This window comes from Xenopus tropicalis, chromosome 1 (genome assembly GCF_000004195.4).
Source record: "Xenopus tropicalis strain Nigerian chromosome 1, UCB_Xtro_10.0, whole genome shotgun sequence".
NCBI classification, from domain to species: Eukaryota; Metazoa; Chordata; class Amphibia; order Anura; family Pipidae; genus Xenopus; species Xenopus tropicalis.
In genome coordinates, this window is record NC_030677.2 from 97,620,974 (window position 1) to 97,642,172 (window position 21,199).

At 37.0% G+C, this 21,199-nt stretch overlaps 1 protein-coding gene across 2 annotated transcripts in view; it reads left to right on the forward strand.

Annotated features, from left to right (window-relative positions):
• Positions 1 to 20,947, forward strand: part of tex15 (testis expressed 15, meiosis and synapsis associated) — a 30,561-nt gene extending 9,614 nt beyond the window's left edge. Inside the window, exons 4-10 of one of the 2 annotated variants that reach the window (XM_002939260.5) lie at positions 1,810 to 2,041; positions 2,675 to 2,821; positions 7,171 to 7,327; positions 8,560 to 13,175; positions 14,251 to 14,318; positions 14,433 to 15,391; positions 17,937 to 20,947. In XM_002939260.5, coding sequence (XP_002939306.4) covers positions 1,810 to 2,041; positions 2,675 to 2,821; positions 7,171 to 7,327; positions 8,560 to 13,175; positions 14,251 to 14,318; positions 14,433 to 15,391; positions 17,937 to 17,947 — 6,190 coding nt within the window. In that variant the 3' untranslated portion in view covers positions 17,948 to 20,947. The remainder of the gene's footprint in view (positions 1 to 1,809; positions 2,042 to 2,674; positions 2,822 to 7,170; positions 7,328 to 8,559; positions 13,176 to 14,250; positions 14,319 to 14,432; positions 15,392 to 17,936) is intronic. The other variant, XM_031904390.1, reaches the window with a different exon arrangement.
• The last annotated feature ends 252 nt before the right edge of the window (positions 20,948 to 21,199 follow it).

Consider the following 21,199-nt stretch of genomic DNA (forward strand, 5'->3'; position numbering starts at 1 on the left):
AATGTTTGAGGAGTCAGTTTCTAGTAGGTATACAAATAAACCTACACCCAAACCTTACCTTGCAGATTTATAGCTTAACCTGTTTTCAAAAACTGCAACCTTTGTTTAGTCCAGTGCTTTAATATTGCATGGTATTAAAGGAACAGTAACACCAAAAAATGAAAGTGTATAAAAGTAACTAAAATAAAATGTGCTGCTGCCCTGCACTAGTAAAAGTTGTGCGTTTACTTCAGAAAGTCTACTATAATTTATATAAATAAGCTGCTATGTAGTCATGGAGGCAGCCATTCAAAGGAGAAAAGGCACAGGCACATAGCAGATAACAGATAAAACACTATTGTACTCTACAGAACTTATCTGTTATGTAACCTGTGCCTTTTCTCCTTTTTTCCAGCTTGAATTGCTGCCCCCATGGCTACAGAGCATCTTATTATATAAATTATAGTAGTGTTACTGTAGCAAACACACCTGTTTTACCAGTGCAGGGCAACAGTGCATTATATTTTTATTACTTTAAAGCTCTTTCATTTTTTGGTGTTACTGTTCCTTTAAAATGGGTTATGTAATAAAAGGTGAGTTTGCTACAGATTTAATCACTTATACCAGAGGTCCCCAACCTTTTATATGTGTGAGCCACATTCCAATGTAAAAAGTGCTGGGGAGCAATACAAACATAAAAAAGTTCCTGGGGTACCAAATCATAGCTATTTTGTAGCCCCTATGGACTGGCAGCCTACAGAAAGATCTGTTTGGCATTACAACGGGATTTTACGGGATTTTTGCCGCAATTCAAAAATAAGCACCTGCTTTGAGGCCACTGGGAGCAACATTCAAGGAGTTGGTAAGCAACCTGTTCTGCACAAGCCACTGGTTGGGGATCACTGATCAACAGCAACCAATCAGAAAGTAGTATGTACTTGTCATCTGTTTAAAAGGAAACATCCTACTGGTTGCTACATTTTACTGCACCTGGGCATACTTGTGCCTTTTATTACATTTTGGAGTAGATATTATAGATTTGGTTCAGCTGAATTCTAAGAATATGGCCAATCCAAAGTGAAGGTTTTGACTAAATATCAATGTGAATCCTAAATTCTGTGCATCCTTAGTTTTTGTCATAGTAAGAGATCAGCTCTGAACAAGTTGGTAATGTTCTCCAATTGCAAGATTTAAAGTACACATCACAAGTCTAGAGAACATTCCACTGCTCCAGACTCTTGTGGCAGTAGATGTTTTATCATTCTAGTTGACACTTGGCTTTGAATATGGCAATGGCTGTCCCTTGGAAACCCATCTTCTTAAGCTTCCAGCATTTAGTTCCTGACAGGTCTGGAGTGAGATTTTCGGGTACACAGAGGTCCCCACCAGCCCAAAAAATAGCGACTGTCTTTGGCATGTTACAGCAGCCCCTGTGGCATATCCAGGCCTGGTTCCTGTCCTGATGCAAAAGACATCAGTACAGTATTCTCTTTCTTTTAGTTTTTGTCTGAACTACTGTTGCTCCTTAAAGTTGTTTCCATAACTTACAGACTCACAAGTTGCAGAAGTTACTTCATGCATTAGTGACTCTCGTGGGACAACTCGTGCAGGTCCTACATTTGCTAAATTCTTTAAATTTAACTGTTAGGGTTGTTCTGTAAGAGTGTACATAGTGTTTTTATACTTGATAAAATCAAGAAAAAAAATATTAGTTGAGGTCTAACAAACATGCTGATAAATTTTGTAATATAAACTATATATATATATATATATATATATGAAAATTATAAAATATACAAAATTCATGTATTTTTGTTTTACCCTTTTTAGGTCTGAGATGCGAGAACTTGGAAAAAAAGATTTCAAAGAACAATTTTGCTTTCTAGTGGTCCCTAAGGCTGCAGTTGTAGACATATGCCATCATGGCCTAAGTGTTAAAAGTTCAACCATCAAAATGTTAGGGAATCCCCAGCTAGGAGTATATGTCTTCAGACACATTGATGTTGCATTGAATTATGCAAAGATGAAGAATAGTAAATCAAACATCATTGTGGTATTTAAGGCAAGTATTTGTAAACCTCTAGTTTTGGTAGAATTTATATGAAGAAAATGGTGATTAAATTGTTTTTAAAGGTAACTGCATTCCCATTGTGCTTTAAAGTTCATACAAATACTGCAGAAATATTATCTGTTGCTTTCATTTAGGCCACAATTCCTGCAGTGCTACTTTTCTTGGTTTGCCACAAAATGATTAGTAATTTATAGCTGCTCATTCTAACAGGACCTACCGTTTGGGTCCTGTTGGCACTGCAGGATATACAGTGTGCCCTGCTGAGAACTATGGCTTGGCACACTATATCCTGCAGCTGATCCCATGTATAGGCAAAGGACTAGGAGCAAATTTTTTTATAGAGACCTGCAATATTGAATAGAGTTTTCTTTTATTACCTATATGATTATAGATGTGTAGATGTAAGTGCCACTATTTAATATGGCACATATCTTTAATAATGTAGTATATTGTGCTACACTTAAACTTGTATTTTAATGATAGAGATATAAAAATGGAAACCATACATACCACTGAACTGAGAATACTTACACCTCATATGAATAGGTTATGTGAGTGAAATTTTACAATTTTCTAATACCATTTTTTTCTAAGACTGCCATATTAATGCTTTATCTCCATTAGACACTCTTTGGCAGAATTAAGAAAGTACAGCCAGTTTTGAATTCTAAGAAAACTCCTCTGGATCCTGCACCAAACTATGATAGCCATATGTCAAAAAGCTTAGCATCTTGGACTGATTCCTTTGAGAAGCAAACGGCTAATTCATTAGTATGTATTTTTTATTACTTATCTAGCTGTAAAATTGACTGTTAAAAAAGACTTAATATGTGTAAATTGATTAAAGCACAAGAGAACCCCAATTGTGAATGTGTTTAGGAAAAAAATGCACCAGCCCAGGGAAAAAAGGAGAGCAGCACTTTGCTGCTATTTTACTTTATTCCCGGGGTTCACTAGTACAGACTTAGACTCGCACATGTGCAGTACAGTATAATACAAAAGTTTTAATCTAGTGCTCATGTGCAAGTCTTGGTCTAAAGAGGAATGTCTGGGAAAGGTGGTGATGTATTTGTTTTTTTCCTCGAGCCAGTTCCTTTTTTTCCTAAAATGAGTGTCACACAGGGGAAAAAAAACTAAACATTAGACTCAATAAGGAATGCCTAACATATTAGCATTTAAATTAAGATAATTTATTTGTAATTTATTCTTTTTTCTTCTATAAAGAGTGGGATTCTACTGCAAATGAGGCTGAGATTAAAAAGGAAATTCAACCTTAGACCTAATCTAAGAAAATAATCAGTTGGTATTCATTTGTGTTATTTATGAGTAGTTCATTACAATAATGAACTTTGGGCTATGCCTCCCATTTTGGACAGTAACATTCTAAAGGGTGGTCATGAGGGTCCGCTCTGAAGCCAAGTTCTTAATAATCTTTATTATTATTTACAGTGGCTTGCAAAAATATTCAGCCCCCTTGAACTTTTCCACATTTTGTCACATTACAGCCACAAACATGAATCAATTTTATTGGAATTCCACGTGAAAGACCAATACAAAGTGGTGTACACGTGAGAAGTGGAACGAAAATCATACATGATTCCAAACATTTTTTACAAATAAATAACTGCAAAGTGGGGTATGTCTCTACCAGCTTTGCACATCTAGAGACTGAAATCCTTGCCCATTCTTCTTTGCAAAACAGCTCCAGCTCAGTCAGATTAGACTGCGTTTGTGAACAGCAGTTTTCAGATCTTGCCACAGATTCTCGATTGGATTTAGATCTGGACTTTGACTGGGCCATTCTAACACATGGATATGTTTTGTTTTAAACCATTACATTGTTGCCCTGGCTTTATGTTTAGGGTCGTTGTCCTGCTGGAAGGTGAACCTCCGCCCCAGTCTCAAGTCTTTTGCAGACTCCAAGAGGTTTTCTTCCAAGATTGCCCTGTATTTGGCTCCATCCATCTTCCCATCAACTCTGACCAGCTTCCCTGTCCCTGCTGAAGAGAAGCACCCCCAGAGCATGATGCTGCCACCACCATATTTGACAGTGGGGATGGTGTGTTCAGAGTGATGTGCAGTGTTAGTTTTCTGCCACACATAGCGTTTTGCATTTTGGCCAAAAAGTTCCATTTTGGTCTCATCTGACCAGAGCACCTTCTTCCACATGTTTGCTGTGTCCCCCACATGGCTTGTGGCAAACTGCAAACGGGACTTCTTATGGTTTTCTGTTAACAATGGCTTTCTTCTTGCCACTCTTCCGTAAAGGCCAACTTTGTGCAGTGCACGCCTAATAGTTGTCCTATGGACAGATTCCCTCACCTGAGCTGTAGATCTCTGCAGCTCGTCCAGAGTCACCATGGGCCTCTTGGCTGCATTTCTGATCAGCGCTCTCCTTTTTCGGCCTGTGAGTTTAGGTGGCCTTGTCTTGGTAGGTTTACAGTTGTGCCATACTCCTTCCATTTCTGAATGATCGCTTGAACAGTGCTCCGTGGCATGTTCAAGGCTTTGGAAATCTTTTTGTAGCCTAAGCCTGCTTTAAATTTCTCAAGAACTTTGTGTTCTTTGGATTTCATGGTGTTGTTGCTCCCAATATTCTCTTAGACAACCTCTTAGGCCGTCACAGAGCAGCTGTATTTGTACTGACATTAGATTACACACAGGTGCACTCTATTTAGTCATTAGCACTCATCAGGCAATGTCTATGGGCAACTGACTGCACTCAGACCAAAGGGGTCTGAATAATTACGCACACCCCACTTTGCAGTTATTTATTTGTAAAAAATTTTTGGAATCATGTATGATTTTCGTTCCACTTCTCACGTGTACACCACTTTGTATTGGTCTTTCACGTGGAATTCCAATAAAATTGTTTCATGTTTGTGGCTGTAATGTGACAAAATGTGGAAAAGTTCAAGGGGGCCGAATACTTTTGCAAGCCACTGTAAATAAGGGGGGCACATGGGACATAACTGTTAACCTCAAGTCACTGATTGGTAACTGACTGCAACAGATTAGATTACATTTCTGGCTATCTAACTATATTGAAAACATTTTTTATTTTGCACAGTCTATCTATTTTACCCAGATTAATTTTCACACTGAACTGTTCCTTTAAGGGCTCTGGCACACAAGGGAGTTTAGACAAATCTCCCTTGTTGCGGGCGACTTAAACTCCCCGATATGACATCCCACAACAAGGGAGATTTGTCGCGGCCGAGTAATCTCACCGTGTAACAGAGCCCTAAGGCCAACTAAGATAATATCCAGAGGGAGTTGGATCTGGTGCAGTTTATTAATGTGCAAGGGTCTCTACTCTTTACCAAAAAGAATAAAAACTCCATGGTGTCTTTTATTTTATAGATAGCAGGAAATAAAAATAACGGTACATACTATGTTTGTATAATTTCACATGTTAACAATTTCATAACACTGCAACTGGGACGCACCAGGAGTCGGTCAAACCCAACCCTTAAAATCATGTGATTTTTTGGCAAATGAACAAGAAGATTGCCAGTTCTCTTTCCTAAAATACGTATGTGAGAATTTTAGGTATCCCGCTTGACAGGGTCAAGTAAATCCCCAGTTGTGTAGGGAGCTGGCATGGCCATACACCGGCGAATCTTTCCCCAGGTATTGGATTGATCTGACCCTCAGGCCAAACAATACAGGATGAGGGCTGCATCAGTGTGCTACTTGTCCTTATGGAATTTTTAAACCTGCCCAATCAACATCTGCCCAGTTTTCTGCTAGATATCAGTCGGGTCAGCTTGTCTGAGGACCCCATACACAGGCCGATAAGCTGCTGACTCTGTTGGCAGCTTTTATTAGCCTGTTTGGCCACCTTAAGTCTTTAGTATCCCCTTCAAGGGACAGGGTGAATGTAGGTCCATGGTCACTGCCTGTAGTCTGCATTGAAGAGTAGGCTTGGGCTGGGGACCCATTGAGTAAGGCTTAGGCAACAGAAGTATCTTTTTCATTGCAATTGCTATGAATATGTCTGGTAGGAAGCCAAGGCTGATGTGGAGTGGTAGTTGGGTCAGTATCACAGTAGTACAGTGATTAGAGATAAGAAAACGTGCTGACATGAAATGTCTGTCATAGGGGCTAAAGTAATACATTTATATAAGGTGCCCAAAAAGAGAAGATTAAATTCTCTGGTGTGCAAAATATTTTTTGCAAAGATAAGGGTACAATATTGTTATACACATCCACTTTAATCAGAAAGAACCTAATCTGAATATAAGGGGTTTTCGTGTAACCCAAACTAGATATATGCAGCTAAAGAGGCATTTGAGAAATTTTGTTTTCTTCAGTCAGTAATTAATTTACTATTAGATGCCTGTTGGTTGGGGCACACAATTCCCTGATAGCTACAGTCTTTCTTGATACTTGCATGAACACCTGCACTGTGGGTGCTATAAATGGCCAAGGGATGACGCTTAATCATAATGAGCCATAGGCTGCTCTTACCTCTTGGTGTAGCAGCATTAAGGGATTTAATACCAGTTACATTCCAGATGTTTTGCTGCTTTAACCTTGTCAGAAAAAAACATATCACTGGTAGCTGTTTCCTGTGATATGCAGTTATGCTACCTGTGATGCAGAAAAGTTAGTATTAGGGGAAACCAACATCATTAACATTATTTTGGTACACCACGTGCCATGGGAAGCACCAGTGGCATAACATAGAACTGCATAGGCATTTAAGGGGCTCCCTACATTTTTCATAAACATATATTTTCATAAACATATATTGATACTGCTTATCAGTCAGGGTCCCTCTGTGCCTCCTATTCTTCTGGGCTAGTTATGCAGCTAGTTGTCACTGGTGATTTAATCCTAGGTATTGATTTATCAACAGATCTTTCTGTCATTATATTATATTTTTGTCATTATGTTTGCAGTCCAGAACTAGCTGCATCTGAAGGCATGCTGAGTTAGTGTGCTGATTGTTAAACCTTAGCAACTTAATTTTTTTTTGTCAAAGGGGGATTCCTCCAGTTTGACTTGTGCCATTTAGTCCTGTTTTGCAAACAGTCATATTAAAAATGCATGCAGAAATCACTAGAATCACAACAGAGCCAATAGAGATAACCATATATGTTTTTCTGTCTTAGGTGTATTTGTATGAGTATGATCTAAATTGCAAGCCTGCCGACAAACCAAGACATTGCCTTCCATATGCTTCAGTGTCTGCCGCATTTATTGAACAGAAGACAGAAACAGGTCCCATGCTGGCAACAGTTAAACTTAAACCAAAGCTGCTTACTGATGGTAAAAAAACTTGTTTTGCTTTCAACAATACTTATAAATTAGGCTAGTCCTTTGTATCAGGACAGTATAAGCTCTGTAGATGTCTGTTCAAGGTTATGTGGTTTCAGGCTAATACAGATCATATTGGTGCTGTTAAATGTTTAAGTGTTTAAATGCTTAAGCATTTTTGTAACCTGTCTGACCCAGTGTAGCCGGAGAGTACAACAGTGGCCTCATGACCAGGAATTTTCTTAGTCAGTCCTGCTTTTTGCCAGGGTCTAATTTTAGAAAAAAAATCACAATTAATAAAATATGGTATGTGTCAGACACCATCAGATATTTTATTGTCAGATGAAGACGCAGCATGCAGTATTTCCTTCCGACATGTTGTGTCAGATGGCTAATCTTTTCTGCACATCAGATTTTTCCCATTATATTTTGACCCATGTGACCACATTGGATTTGCGGGATGCGTTTTTTTGATCCAGTACCATCCTACAAAATCCTCCTGTGGAGTTTAGCCCTTAGGGAGTCAGGGGATGTTGCATTCTGCAGCAATACAGATCTGGAAAATCTGATTTGTTATTATTTCAAGCAAACCAGTTTTAGAAGCTGTTACTCCCAGAATTTTTGTATCAGCTGTCAACAGTAAGAGTAACCGTGGAGCTACTTAGTGGCAGCTACTTGTAACAGCTTCTGAATGCCAGAAAATACCCTGCCATAGACAATACAATACTGAGAATTGCCTCTGGTAAAACACTCATAGAGGCAATCATCTACTGATCTGTTGCCTTTATCTAGATAGTGAGGGAGTTGATGGGCTACTAAAATTGTGTAAATCCGTTCTGACATTTGCATAGTTTAAATTAAAATTATAAATTAGGGATCTGCAACATGTGACACTTCAGCTGCTAATGAACTACAGCTTAGGCTAATGCCACACCATGCATATGGTGTATATTTGTCTCACAATTTTATGCGGATTTCGGCTACATGTGCCTGCACCCAAGCGTATTCCATTCATTCAAGTGCAAGCACAGGTAGGAGGATATGGTGCATATGGCGCATATTTTCGGCAAGCTTTTTCTGGCTTGTGTGGCATTAGCCATACATCCGCCATACTGCTGAATAATGCTTAGAGCTATAATTGGTAGCAGCTGGAGATTCACATGCCACAGGTCCATGTAGTTAACCATGTATTGCAACAATGTTGAGAATACTCTTTGAAAAGTCTTTTGTGTTTTGTTTTTTAGGTAGTGCTAACTTAATGAACTGCACAGTAGCAAAACGAATTGGTAAAGGCAAAGATGCAAAGATTGTTTTTGAAAATTTTCGTACAATAGAGCCAAAGCCACCTCCAATGTATGCACAGCAAAATGAGTTCCTCCTTTCTTGTTCTGCCATAAATCTTCTGTTGGAAAATCTTTTATATGATAAGCAATCCATGGACTCCGCTATGCATTTCCCTGATCACTTTGATAAAAAGGAGAAAGCTGGAAAAAGAACAGATGACATAGAAGGGTTGAGTCCTTCAAGCATGTTGATTACATCTAAATCCATAAAAGACCCCAGAATTAGAAAAGAAGAACAAGAATTAAAACATTGTGATCAGAAAATAGTTGATCAATTGAATTTTCAGCATTGCGAGGAAAACGTCAACAAGTCATTATCGCTAAGTTTTGAAGAAGCTCGACTTTTTGACAGTTTGATGGCAAAGGATAAAGTAAATAAATGTTCATTATTTAATGAATGTGAAAAGGACTATAAAATGGTGATGAAACAAAATAAGACAGTAGGTCGTCATTCTCAAAATTTGTCTGAGAAAGAGGTATTTGAGGAAAAGCAGCAAAAGTCAAGTATGCTCTCTGAAATGGAACATTCCTCTCTTACACAAGATATGTTTCATGTATCTAAGTCTTTATCTGTCACTAACACAGTCTGTGAAAAAGTGGTTAAAAAAGGTCATCAATTTTTTAAGAAACGCAAGAAAGAAACGTATTTCAGTCTTGGGCCAACAAAATCAGAACTGACAAAGGAAGCTTCCATTTCTAAACAAAAAAAGAAAATTGCAGATGTGATGGAATCTAGTGGATGTAACTCCCTTGAAACAGGTCATAAACATAAACCAATGCAGAGAAAGACATGCATTTCTAATGATAATAAAGAGAAAACAGTCAATAGTAAAAATATGGCTGATGGTTCAAAATGTGGTAACAATCCAGAAGAAAATATATTATCTACTAATTCTTCAAAATCAAATCACACAACAAAAGTTGAAGAGAGGGCACAGACTGGAAAACATGTCTTTAAAAAGTCACCGAGCAGTCACAAAATAAAAGGTAATAAGGTCCATGGTCACAAAACAAATGTTGAAAGCCCTGGGAATTTTAAAAAAACTGCTGCTTCTTTACCTAAAAATGCCACCGCACCTATTAATAAGATGGATATCGGCAATATAAAAAGCTTTGTTACAGGTGCAGATAAAAAGGAAGAACACTCCTTACTTGTGAAACTACAAATCAATTCTTGCTTGGAATTAAATGATATGGAACATAGTATTATTAAAAAGAAGACAACAGCTGAAAATCAAATCCCAGAAAAGCTATTTGCTAATGTGGAAGAAGAACTACCTTGGTTAAAACAAAATCTTCCTGACAATCAGGAACATCAGTGCAGTAAAACAATCACTCATGATATAATACTGGCAAAGGAAGAAATATTGATCCCTCCAAAGAAAACAAATTCACAGATATCTTGTGTTACTTCTGATGATAACTTTGAGATGAGAGATTTCCCAATTGATTACATGGAATTTCAGAATGAAACTGTTTGCTGTCAAGAACTGGTTTCTTTGAAAGTGGGTTCCCTTAAAGAAAGTGAAGAGACAGTGACAGCAAAAACTCCAGAGATTAATCAAAGCAAAACAACAGATTGTTGCGTAGAAAGTATATCCTCTATGCATTTGAAAGAACTAGCATTTGAGCATCAAATTTCTCATGTACTTTTACCTGAAAACAAAGTTGTTAACCAGCACTGCACAACAGATGAGATTTATTTGTTTGATATGGGTGATATTGGCATACCTACGGAAACCAGCATTTTAAGTGTGTCTGAAAACTTAACACATTTGTGTTTCCAGAGTTATGAAACAGAAATAGGGTATGATGGAGATTTACTTATTGAGGATATGGAAATTGGAAGTGAGACTGAAATTCCATCATTTGAAACCATGAATGAACCAAAAGCGCAATTGCCAATTCATTTAAATATATCTTTAAACATGTTGCTTGATGATTTTGATTGTAGCCACTTGGAAAACCGCATAGACTGGAATAGTCTCTTTGGACTGGACAGTTCCACAACGTTAATGGAAGAGGATGTAGTGCCACAATTTCACAAATCACCTCTCCAAAAATGTGGGCTTTATAAATGTGAGAGTGAAAAGATAATTTATTCTGATTTACAAATAACAGTAAAAAACTATAGTAAACTGGATGGTAACCACACCCCTGCTTGCTGTGATTATGTTGTAAAACAACTTCCATATGATGACGTACTTTCATCGCTGAAGACTACTGAGAACACAATTTTGATGGATAGCATTAAAAGCAAAAATAATGCTGCACCTTTGATTGATTTTATACAAGCACCTCATGAAAATGTCAACATAAATGCATCTGATTTAAGCTTTTCTTCTTGTACGTCAAATAACACACAAGTGACACAGAAAGCAAATGACTCGTATGCCAACGTAGAACAAGATTTTAAATGTCACATAGGGGCAAATAGTGGCCATAGTAAGACAGATAAAGGAGGCAAACTGAAGGGCTGTACACAGCAGAAGACCAGGTCTCCTGACAAAGGTTCATCTGTTTCATTAAATGTATGTGCAATTTTAGAAAAGGCAGATAAAACATCTTGTGTAAATGTATTGCAGGAATATAAATTAATTTGTGAGAAAATGCTTCCCAGATTTATAAATGCTTTTAAAGATAAGCAGCATTGCCCAGTCAAAGATGTCATGGTTAATCGGAAGTTTTTGCTTGAAAGAAACCTCAAAGCAGCCTTTAAGTATCCCTTAAAACCACAGGCTATAGAGGCATTTATTGAATTACAAATGATGATGGAAACCAAACAATTCATAGAAAATAGAATATACAGTCTTAAAGGTGAGCCCACATTCAGAAGTCTCTTGTATTATGACAGCTCTCTCTACCTTGAGTTACTTGATGGAGACAGGGGATACCAACAACAGTCCAATTTTTATGTTGGATTTCAACAAAAGCTAAAATGTGATCCTCTTGTTACTCTGGAAAACCACCATGCTCAACTTTGTGATGTTCTTGAGAAAATTCATGAAAAATGCAGATCATATTATGTCCTCCTTAAATACCGGAGAGAAGTTGAGGAATGTGAAGCTGTTTTAAAGAACTCTGCTGATCATTTGGATTTTTGTCTCTCAGTCCCCTTATCTTGTGGAGTTCATACTGGGGACACATTAGAGGAGTTAAAAAACTTGCAGACAGGAACTTTAGAGCTTATTAAAGCCTATTATAATCTTCCAGATTGTGATGCTGGAAAACAAGAACATGCACTGTGCCTTTTAGAATTAATCTGTGCAAAAATTGATTATATTCAGACCTCAGAGTCTTTAAACACTGAACTGTCACTTTTTGGCATTGAACACTTATTGTTTGATGCAGCCAAAAGCACCATTTTGAAGGAGAACGCAAGATCTTCTAAACAGAAAAAAATACCCTCACTAATTTTGGAGTCTATCCACAAACTGAACCATTTTGCCTTATTAAAATTATATGAAGTCTATGGTACATGTGTTGAAGAAACCACAGTCATAAAAACTTCTGGTGACAAACAGAAAAAATACAAAGAGTCAAACTTTAATCCAGAGTTTAACAGCGGGGAAGATGTATATTATGTTGGGAAAATCATAGACCAAGCGCGATGTGCAGACACTGCATCAGTGAATCAAATGATTGCTGGCTGTAAGAAGCATTTAGAAGCTCTAAAAAAATATTTTCAGATAATGCAAGAATGTGATGCAGATGAAGTCATAATCACAGAGAATAATGTTTTTGATGCAGCTAAAAAAAATACTCAGCCTGCAATACTTCTAAAACCAGAGGCAATAGAAAGCTACATTGATATTCTCATGGCTTATGAAACTTTACATTTCCTGAAATGTTTAAAGGCTTCCAAAAAGAACAAAAAGAGATTCAGAGGGCTCCTGTGGTTTGAAAAATCTCTCCTTCCTGAATTAATTCTATCCCAAAACAGAATTGGATCATATCTTAAAGCAAACTTGAATTCTGATGTCATAGAAGTCATAAATAGTAATATATATGAGATTAAGACAGAGCTTGAAATAATATGTGACTATTCAGATTCAGTCAATTATACCTATGCCCTTCAGATAATGACACGGGAACTTTCAGAGCTCTCAGAACTTAAAACATTTGTTTCAAAATCCAGGTTTGCAATGCAATCCTATATCCACTTTTCCCCACATATTGCCTCTCTGCACTATGGAAGTACTTTGGTGGATCTTGATCATAACTACAACCAGTTTTCTGATCTGCTAGGGCTTTTAATGTCCTGTCCAAAGAAAGACTTGGGAAAAATTGCCCAAACAATGAAAATCATGAAAACTATTGAGCTTATGAAACAAGCCACTTCCAGGTCAGACACTTCAGCATTTGGTGTATGTTCTTGCCAGATCATGGAGAACAAAAGAAAACGTGAACACCTACAAGATAAAGGTGATCAATGTTATTGGATGCTGAACACAAAGAAAAGACCATCATTGGTTCAGGATGATCAGACATATTTTACGAGCCCCAAAAAGCGAAAGGTAAAGTATGATTCAAAAACAGGAGAGACAAACTACTCATGACACTCATAGGTTAATAAATGATAAATGCTTTTATAACTGATATTGAAACCCTTTGGTAAACTGTAAATACATCAACTCATCTAGAAAAAGGGCTGGTGCATCACTGGCAATTATCCCTATAATGATAATTATGCTTTATGGTAGTGTCTTTATTTATTAGTTCAAAATCCTAAATAAAAAGTGAAGTTTTCAATTGGAAGGAAAATGTACTAAGGGCATCTTTGATTAAACCGTATTTTACATCTATTTATTTTAAATTGTAGAACTGATGTAATTGTACATGAAATTATTATATTAAATGTATTATAGTGTGTAGGCTTGAAATTTGAGGCTCAACAGTAGAAACATGGGGTCCAGGTGCATGTGCCCAAGACCTACAGCTTGTGATGGTAAGAATGTATGCCCTGAGGCCTCTCTCTCTCTCTCTCTCTCTCTCTATATATATATATATATATATTTATTTATTTATTTATTTTTTTGTATAGAGAGTGGGGTTGTCTAGGTTGCTAGGATGCAATTACCTTAGCAACCAGGGTGTGGTTTGAATAAAAGACTTGAATAGTAAATAAATAAGTCATATAATAATATAAAGTAACAATAACCATTAAACTGTAGCCTCACAGGGCAATAGTGTTTTGGCTCAGGGGTCAGGGACCTCCATTTGAAAGTTATAAGAAAAAGGTAAATAATTTAAAAACTATGAAAAATAAATAATAAAGACCTATTGAAAAGTTGATTAGAACTGGCCTATAACATAATAAAAGTTAACTTAAAGGTGAACCACCCCTTTAATGTTATCAGGTGTTGATGACATTAAGTATAAGGACATTAGAAGGATATATAAGGATATTAGAAGTCACAGTATCCAGTGTGGTACATTAAAGCACATATTTCTCAAAATTATCTTATTACTTGTTTTAAATATGCCTAGGCATGGTTGTAATGGAAGCATTGATAGCGTCCCTAAAAAAAGCCATGGTTTTTGGAGTTTTTTATTTTTAATTTTTACTGAAATTGATTCTTATTTTATAAGGTGGTGAATTCCCCTCCACATGATTCAAAAGGAGAGCAAGAAAAAAGCAAACAGAAAAGCAACACAAGGTATTTATTATTGACTGGTTTTAGAAGGAGAAGAGACCCATACCAAATGTTAACTTAAAAACAAACATGGAAATGAATCATCATTACTTATAATACTGTTTCTATTATTTCTAGGATAAAAAACAAAGATCACAGTAATGCAGCTGAGAAACAATGCAAGAAGTCTGAAAAGACTCCAAAAGATGTAACAGGTGTAGAAATAAAAGATCAGTCTTCATCTATTAATGAACATACATTTCAAAAAAATGATGGATTGTCTTCAGTCAAAGCAATAGTGTTAGAACATGCCAATGATAGAGAAGTTAAAATAAAATGTTCCACTGATGACCCAGTAAAGGAAGTCCTAAATGATTCACATCTTAATCTGCACACAAAAAGTCAACTTCAGGTACCAGATAAAAATGTAAATGTTATATCAGAACACCAGTCTCTCTCTGATCAAAATAAGAAAAACACTGATGTAGTATCTCAAACAGCTGAACAGAAATCTATTCTTAAAAAGCTGTATTTTTCAGGCAAGCAAAAGAAGAGCAATAATGTACACTTTGCTGACATATGTTCATTAGACACAAGTCCTACGATGGAACAGAAAAATGAAACGGCAACTCCCATTACTGAAGCAAAAGACAAGAAGAATGAACCATTGGTACAGCATAATGACCCATCCAGTTGTAGTGATTTAAACAACAGCCATTCTCAGAGCTTTACACAGATGACTGGCACATATTCCCAGCTATCCAGCTGCCTCTACCCTTGGCAATATTATTTACATTACTGGTATCAAAATAGCAGTAACACAGGTGTAATGACCCAGCCTTACCAAGGAATGCCTTACAATACACAGCAATTCATGCCATATAATGGGACATCCTTATTCACTACCCAGAATCCTTATACTGGTAACCAGCCTTATCCTTACCCAAACAGCCAAGTTCCGCCTCAGATGTTTCAGACAACAGATGCACTTAAAGCCACAATGAATTACAGTTACCCAGATCCACATTCTGCATCACAAGATTCCGTGCAGGCAAGATATGCTTATGATGCTACACCAACAGGAACATGGTCATGGGGTAAGTGCTTATAAATTAGGTCCTCAAACACACCGGTTTATTGTACAGGTAGTAAGTAACTAATTTAACTGGTGGGCTAGAGCTATGTCACCTGTTTGTATGTACTGGAGAGAAGAAACATATGCCAGCAAATGTCAAAGTTTACATTTTGTGTCTCCCCACTGTCACCTCACCATCAGCTTTTGGGGGCCTTCATTAATTCAAGAACTGACATCTCACCCTAATGTCAGAAGTTCAGAGTTGTACCTATGTCTCTGCTTAACTGTTAAATTATGAACATCACACACAGCTGACACACCTGACATTGGAGTGTACCTCCTCATACTTTGATTTACAACTGAATTACCCATCACTATCCTAAAATAGAATTTAAAAAAAAACTGGCTATATATTCTACTCTACTTCAATGGTTTATTGCAAAACCAAAAAAGTCTGTATTACTTCAACCTAGTGCTGGGCGGTATGACCAAAAATTTATATCACGGTATTTTTCAAAATTATATTGGTATCACAGTATTTGAAGGTATTTTTTTTTCCCCATGCATGATTAGGTGTTAACCCCAGTTTGCAGGCATCCCCCCCCCCCCCCCCCCCATATACATAAAAATTGGTGGCCAGGGGCCAGAGCCCCTAAATAGTTTGCAGGCACCCCCCCCCCATATACAAAAAATTGGTGGCCACCCATCCCCCCTCCCTCCCTCCACATAAATAGAAATTGCTGGCCACCCATCCCTCCCTCCCTCCACATAAATAGAAATTGCTGGCCACCCATCCCCCCTCCCTCCCTCCACATAAATAGAAATTGCTGGCCACCCCAAACACCCCCCCACCCCCTTCACATAAATAGAAATTGCTGGCCAGGCAGGCACCCCCATAAAATATCCCCCCTCCCTCCACATAAATAGAAATTACTGGCCACCCCAAACACCCCCCACCCCCTTCACATAAATAGAAATTGCTGGCCAGGCAGGCACCCCCATAAAATATCCCCCCTCCCTCCACATAAATAGAAATTGCTGGCCACCCCAAACATTGGTGTTCAGTGATGTCCGAGTGATGCGTCCTAGCGATGGCGCTTTTGTAGAGCGTGCGCGCTGACGTCACGTGCGCAACCCGGAAATACTTCGACCTCTCCTCTTCTCACTATTCTTCAGTCCAGGCTGTTTTAGATTCCATTGCAAAAGTACTGCAACTGTATGCTAACATAGTATATAATTTATTGTTAGTCCTGCACTTAAAGGCCTGTTTCCCTAGCACAGTGATCTGTTACACGTAACCATCTTCTTATTTGTGCATTTGCATCATTCATTACCCACTTAAATGTTCTTTTTGTTTCTGAGGACATCTATAAGTAACATTGTTATTTATCTGTGCACCTATCACATATTTGCTTGCATTTCGGCTTGGTTGTTAATACACAGTACAAATGTTCAGTGTTGTATTTGCTGGGTTGCTCTACTAAAATACATTATAATATTACTTTACTGTCAAAAAGACAAACAAACTCAGTAGTGTGAGCAAGTTCTTTTTGTGGGAACACTAGCCAGAAACAAGAAAAATAAGAAAAACACTGATGTAGTATCTCAAACAGCTGAACAGAAATCTATTCTTAAAAAACTGTATTTTTCAGGCAAGTAAAAGAAGAGCAATAATGTACACTTTGCTGCCATATGTTCATTAGACACAAATCCTGTGGTGGAACAAAATAATGAATCGGCAACTCCCAACAGTTTAATTGCTTGAGCAGATGTCATAATATAAAGAGTGTTTTTTGGCTAAAGCTGTGATATGTCAGTCAAAGCAGAAGAGTTGGACTACTGTATTGAAAGCAGCTTGACCTTATTGATAGGGGTGCTAAGCTTGGTAAAAGGCACATCAGGGCTGAAATGTCACAACCATAGTCTAAGCCAGGGATCCCCAACCTTTTATACCCCTGAGCCACATTCAAATGGAAAAAGTGTTGGGGAGAAACACACGCATGGAAAAAGTTATTGGGGATGCAAATAAGAGCTATAATTGGCTTTTTGGTAGCCCCTATGAGGACTGGCAGCCTATAGAAGGCTCTCTTTGGCATTACACTGGGTTTTATGCAATTAACACTTGCCTCAAAGCCAGGCATTCAAAAATAAGCACCTACTTTGAGGCCACTGGGAGCAACATCCTAAGGGGTTGGGGAGCAACATTTGCTCACAAACCACTGGTTGGGGATCACTGGTCTAAGCCAATAAGTTGTCTAATAATGGCTTTTTTTTAACAGGACAAGTTCTTGGAGTACTGCAAATTTGTACGGGGTCCTTAATATACCATAGTAAGAAGGATGAAATTCTGTAAACGGTATTTTTGCAAGCTTTGATAAATGGCCTAGGTTGACTTTCTTTCATTTTACAAAGTTCCCAACCAGCAAATGGTTACTTTGCCTATAATTTATAGAGTATATATCATGGGATATGATGTCTTTTAGTTGTCAGAGGCATAGGCACATACTTGTATTTTATTCCTCACCTGTATTTCAAAAGTGACACTTTGTTTTTTTAACTTTTTTTAGGTTCTTGGTAACAAGATTTCCTGTCCTTCATCTTGCTGATATTCTCATCACTGGAAAAGAACAAGTTAATACATCATTCTTCCGAATTACTGAAACGACAAGATTGCACTTAATGTAGTGAATGGTGAAACAAACTATGTGTAATGTGCTCTGTTGATGGGGTTAGCCATAGCTTATTGTACCTTGTTGCTGTGAAATTGTGTGTGAATGTGTAAATGTAGTAGCAACAGTACAGATAAAAAAGGTACCTAGTGTCACTAGTGTGTTTTTAGTTAGGAGAAGGGCCTGGAGAGCAAAGGTACACTTCCAGAAACACCTGTCTTTGCAGTTTATACTATTTTAATATTTACCTAATTTCTGACAAAACTTTACAAAAGTTGGTATCTTGTTGGTATCTTACACTACACATTATAATGATCCACATTTTAATGCCAAAAATGCTTCATTTTAATTAACATTGGGAGCTATAATTGGTTTTATTTTTTTCAAATAAAGCCATATTTTTTCATTCATTTAGGCTATTGGAAATGCAGGTAGTGGCAGCAAGTGTTTGAGTGGTACTGTCTGTAAGCACTATGTCCGCCTTAGCCTTAGGCAGCACATTTCCCACACATGTATATGGAAAGCCCTTAGGCATATTCATAAGCTAATAGCAGCTATCCTACTGAAAACTTAGGAGCCAGATGTCCCAATGCATTTACTTTTTTTGCCCCAGTAAATTCAGTTACATCTGTCGTAGTGATCATTTTATATAAAGAGAATATCACTCTGAACTTTGAGTTTTACAAAATATTTGGTTATAACTACTAAAAACATTGATTAATACAGGAACCAAATTTTGCTTATAAAATTGACTACAATTTCTAGTATTACCCACTTTCCTAAAAAAAAGGAACTATAAATGTATATTTTCTCTCAGTAAGCAAAGTGGCATCTGCCACTAAAAACATAACAGAAAGTGTTCAGTGAACACATTAAGCCCCTGTTCCCAACTGCCCATATTAGAAACAATCAATAAACTGCACTGTTTACATAAATGTGAGCGAAATAGCTGTAAAATAAACAACATGGTACACATACAGGGACAGTGCCTCCATTTATCTGTGGGTTTTTTTTTTACATAAAATGGTATGGTGCAGACTTCCATCAGGAGAATGTAAACTTTACTATGTGTGCTTTCAAGCTGATCTAATCTTCTGTTTTTGGGTATTGTAAAAAAAAAACTAGACTGCATTTGTGACTTTTTGTAATTATGCTGGAGCCTGTACTTAAGTACTGCTGGATAAAACAAAACATGTATTAATTTATTTAGGTAGCCTTTCATGGTCATGTGATGTCTAACCAACACATCATTTCAGTACTTGGTGTAAGGGAAAAGATCAAAAACTTTCCCCTGTGTCAGTGATAGCACTGTCTGTATCACGACATAAGTATATTTCTATAACTTCTTGATTGTGTGTTTTTAAACTAACTTAAAACTTATTTGATCACATCTGTGATGTTACTGTACATTTCTATTTTATATTTATTCATAATTGCACATTATTTATATTACTGCACATTAATATCTAGCCATTTGATTTACTCATTTTTTGTCGTACATTCACAAGGGGACTCACTTTACATGTCATATTTATTGGTATCTCATTGATTAGTGTTGGATAGCATGACACTGGGTGAATTCTGTGGCATTACACTTGAATTTCCTTTATAGATATTTTTCTAATATTAACCATATCTTTTCCCTGCATCTGTCACAATCACTTTGAGCTACCCTATTAAAGTAAGAAAAAGAAAACCCTTCTGTGGACCATGATACCAGTTTTACTTTTGGACTCTTTTACTGCTTATTTGCTCACCATGAAGAAAGAAGTGTGCATAGGGTTTCTTAAGTCAATAAAGGATGATGAAAGCAAAATGTCACTGCCTTTGAGGGACTGTGCTCTCAAGCCTTGACTGTAAGGAAAAATAGTGCTCATGTAATGTTTTCCCTGTTTATAATAAAAACTGACACCTGGATTAGAGAATAGAGTAAACCAAAAAGATGCAATGCACAAATTACCACTCTGATTTAAGGCATTATCAAGGCTTCTGAACTGATTTCCGGTAGAGAAGTATGTTCACCTAAAAATTGAAAGAAAAGCAATGTGGATGGAAAGTGCCTCTTCAAAGCACTGCAGGAACAGGCTTTGGTACAAAACCTCTTATGTTCAGTTCAGTTCGCAAGCATTGTATCAGGAATTTGAGAGTTGTAGCTTAGCAACAGCCTCACAACACGGAAATTAATAAGTGGCACAGTTATACCATGACCAGGGAAGAATATTTATTTTGAGTACAAACTATTCTCTTTGTTTATATATATATGGAAGGAAGCTGCCAAAAAATTCTTGCATTGCAGAGGCAATCTCTAAACGTACGTAGAACTGTTCATCTAGTTGTTATTGTTAGATTGCAGTGATTTAGTAATGGCTATGTAGAATGTCTCTGCTGGGATAATTTACATTTGCTTTGAAACGTAAGCATATTTATATGCTTTATATTTTTGACACATGCATGGAAAATACCATGAAAAATATCTCAACCGAACATTATCCTTTCATGACAATTAGTATATAATATTTAACTGGTTTCCACATTACAGTCCTGCCTCTTACATGGATGGCTCATTAATAGCATACACTGATGTGTTGGTTTCCATAACAAGTATTGTCTTTACATCTTTGTATTTCTACTTTATTACTATTGCTGCAGCAACAACAAGTTTTATAAGTATTGTTTGTGTGGGTTTCTAATTCAGCTTTTTAAAGTTTTACTATTTCTGCAGTATTTCTTTTTCATAAGCAAAGTTAACTTATTTTCTTACTTTTGTACCATTTCTATGAGAGAAAAAAAATTAATCTCAGGTTACTGTAGTATAGCAAACTGTGTTGTTTGGTAACTGTTTTTGTCGAAAGGTGACTTGTTGTGAATTGTAGCTTTGTTGTTGTATTAAAGTAACACTGTTACCAGAATTTTGCATCTTGTGTTCTCTGTTTGTGGAACAATTTCCTTTTCTGATAAAAAAGGCACTAAGTTTGCCCAGGTGCAGTAGTAACCCATAGAAACCAGTAAGATGTGACCAGAAAATGCTACCTTAAAGGGGGGTTTCACCTTAAAATTGCATTTGGTCTTCAATTTGCAATTGATCTTCACTTTTTATTTTCTGTGTTTCTTTTAATACTTTTTGTTGAAAAGCCCTCCAGTTTGCAACATCAGCAGCTATC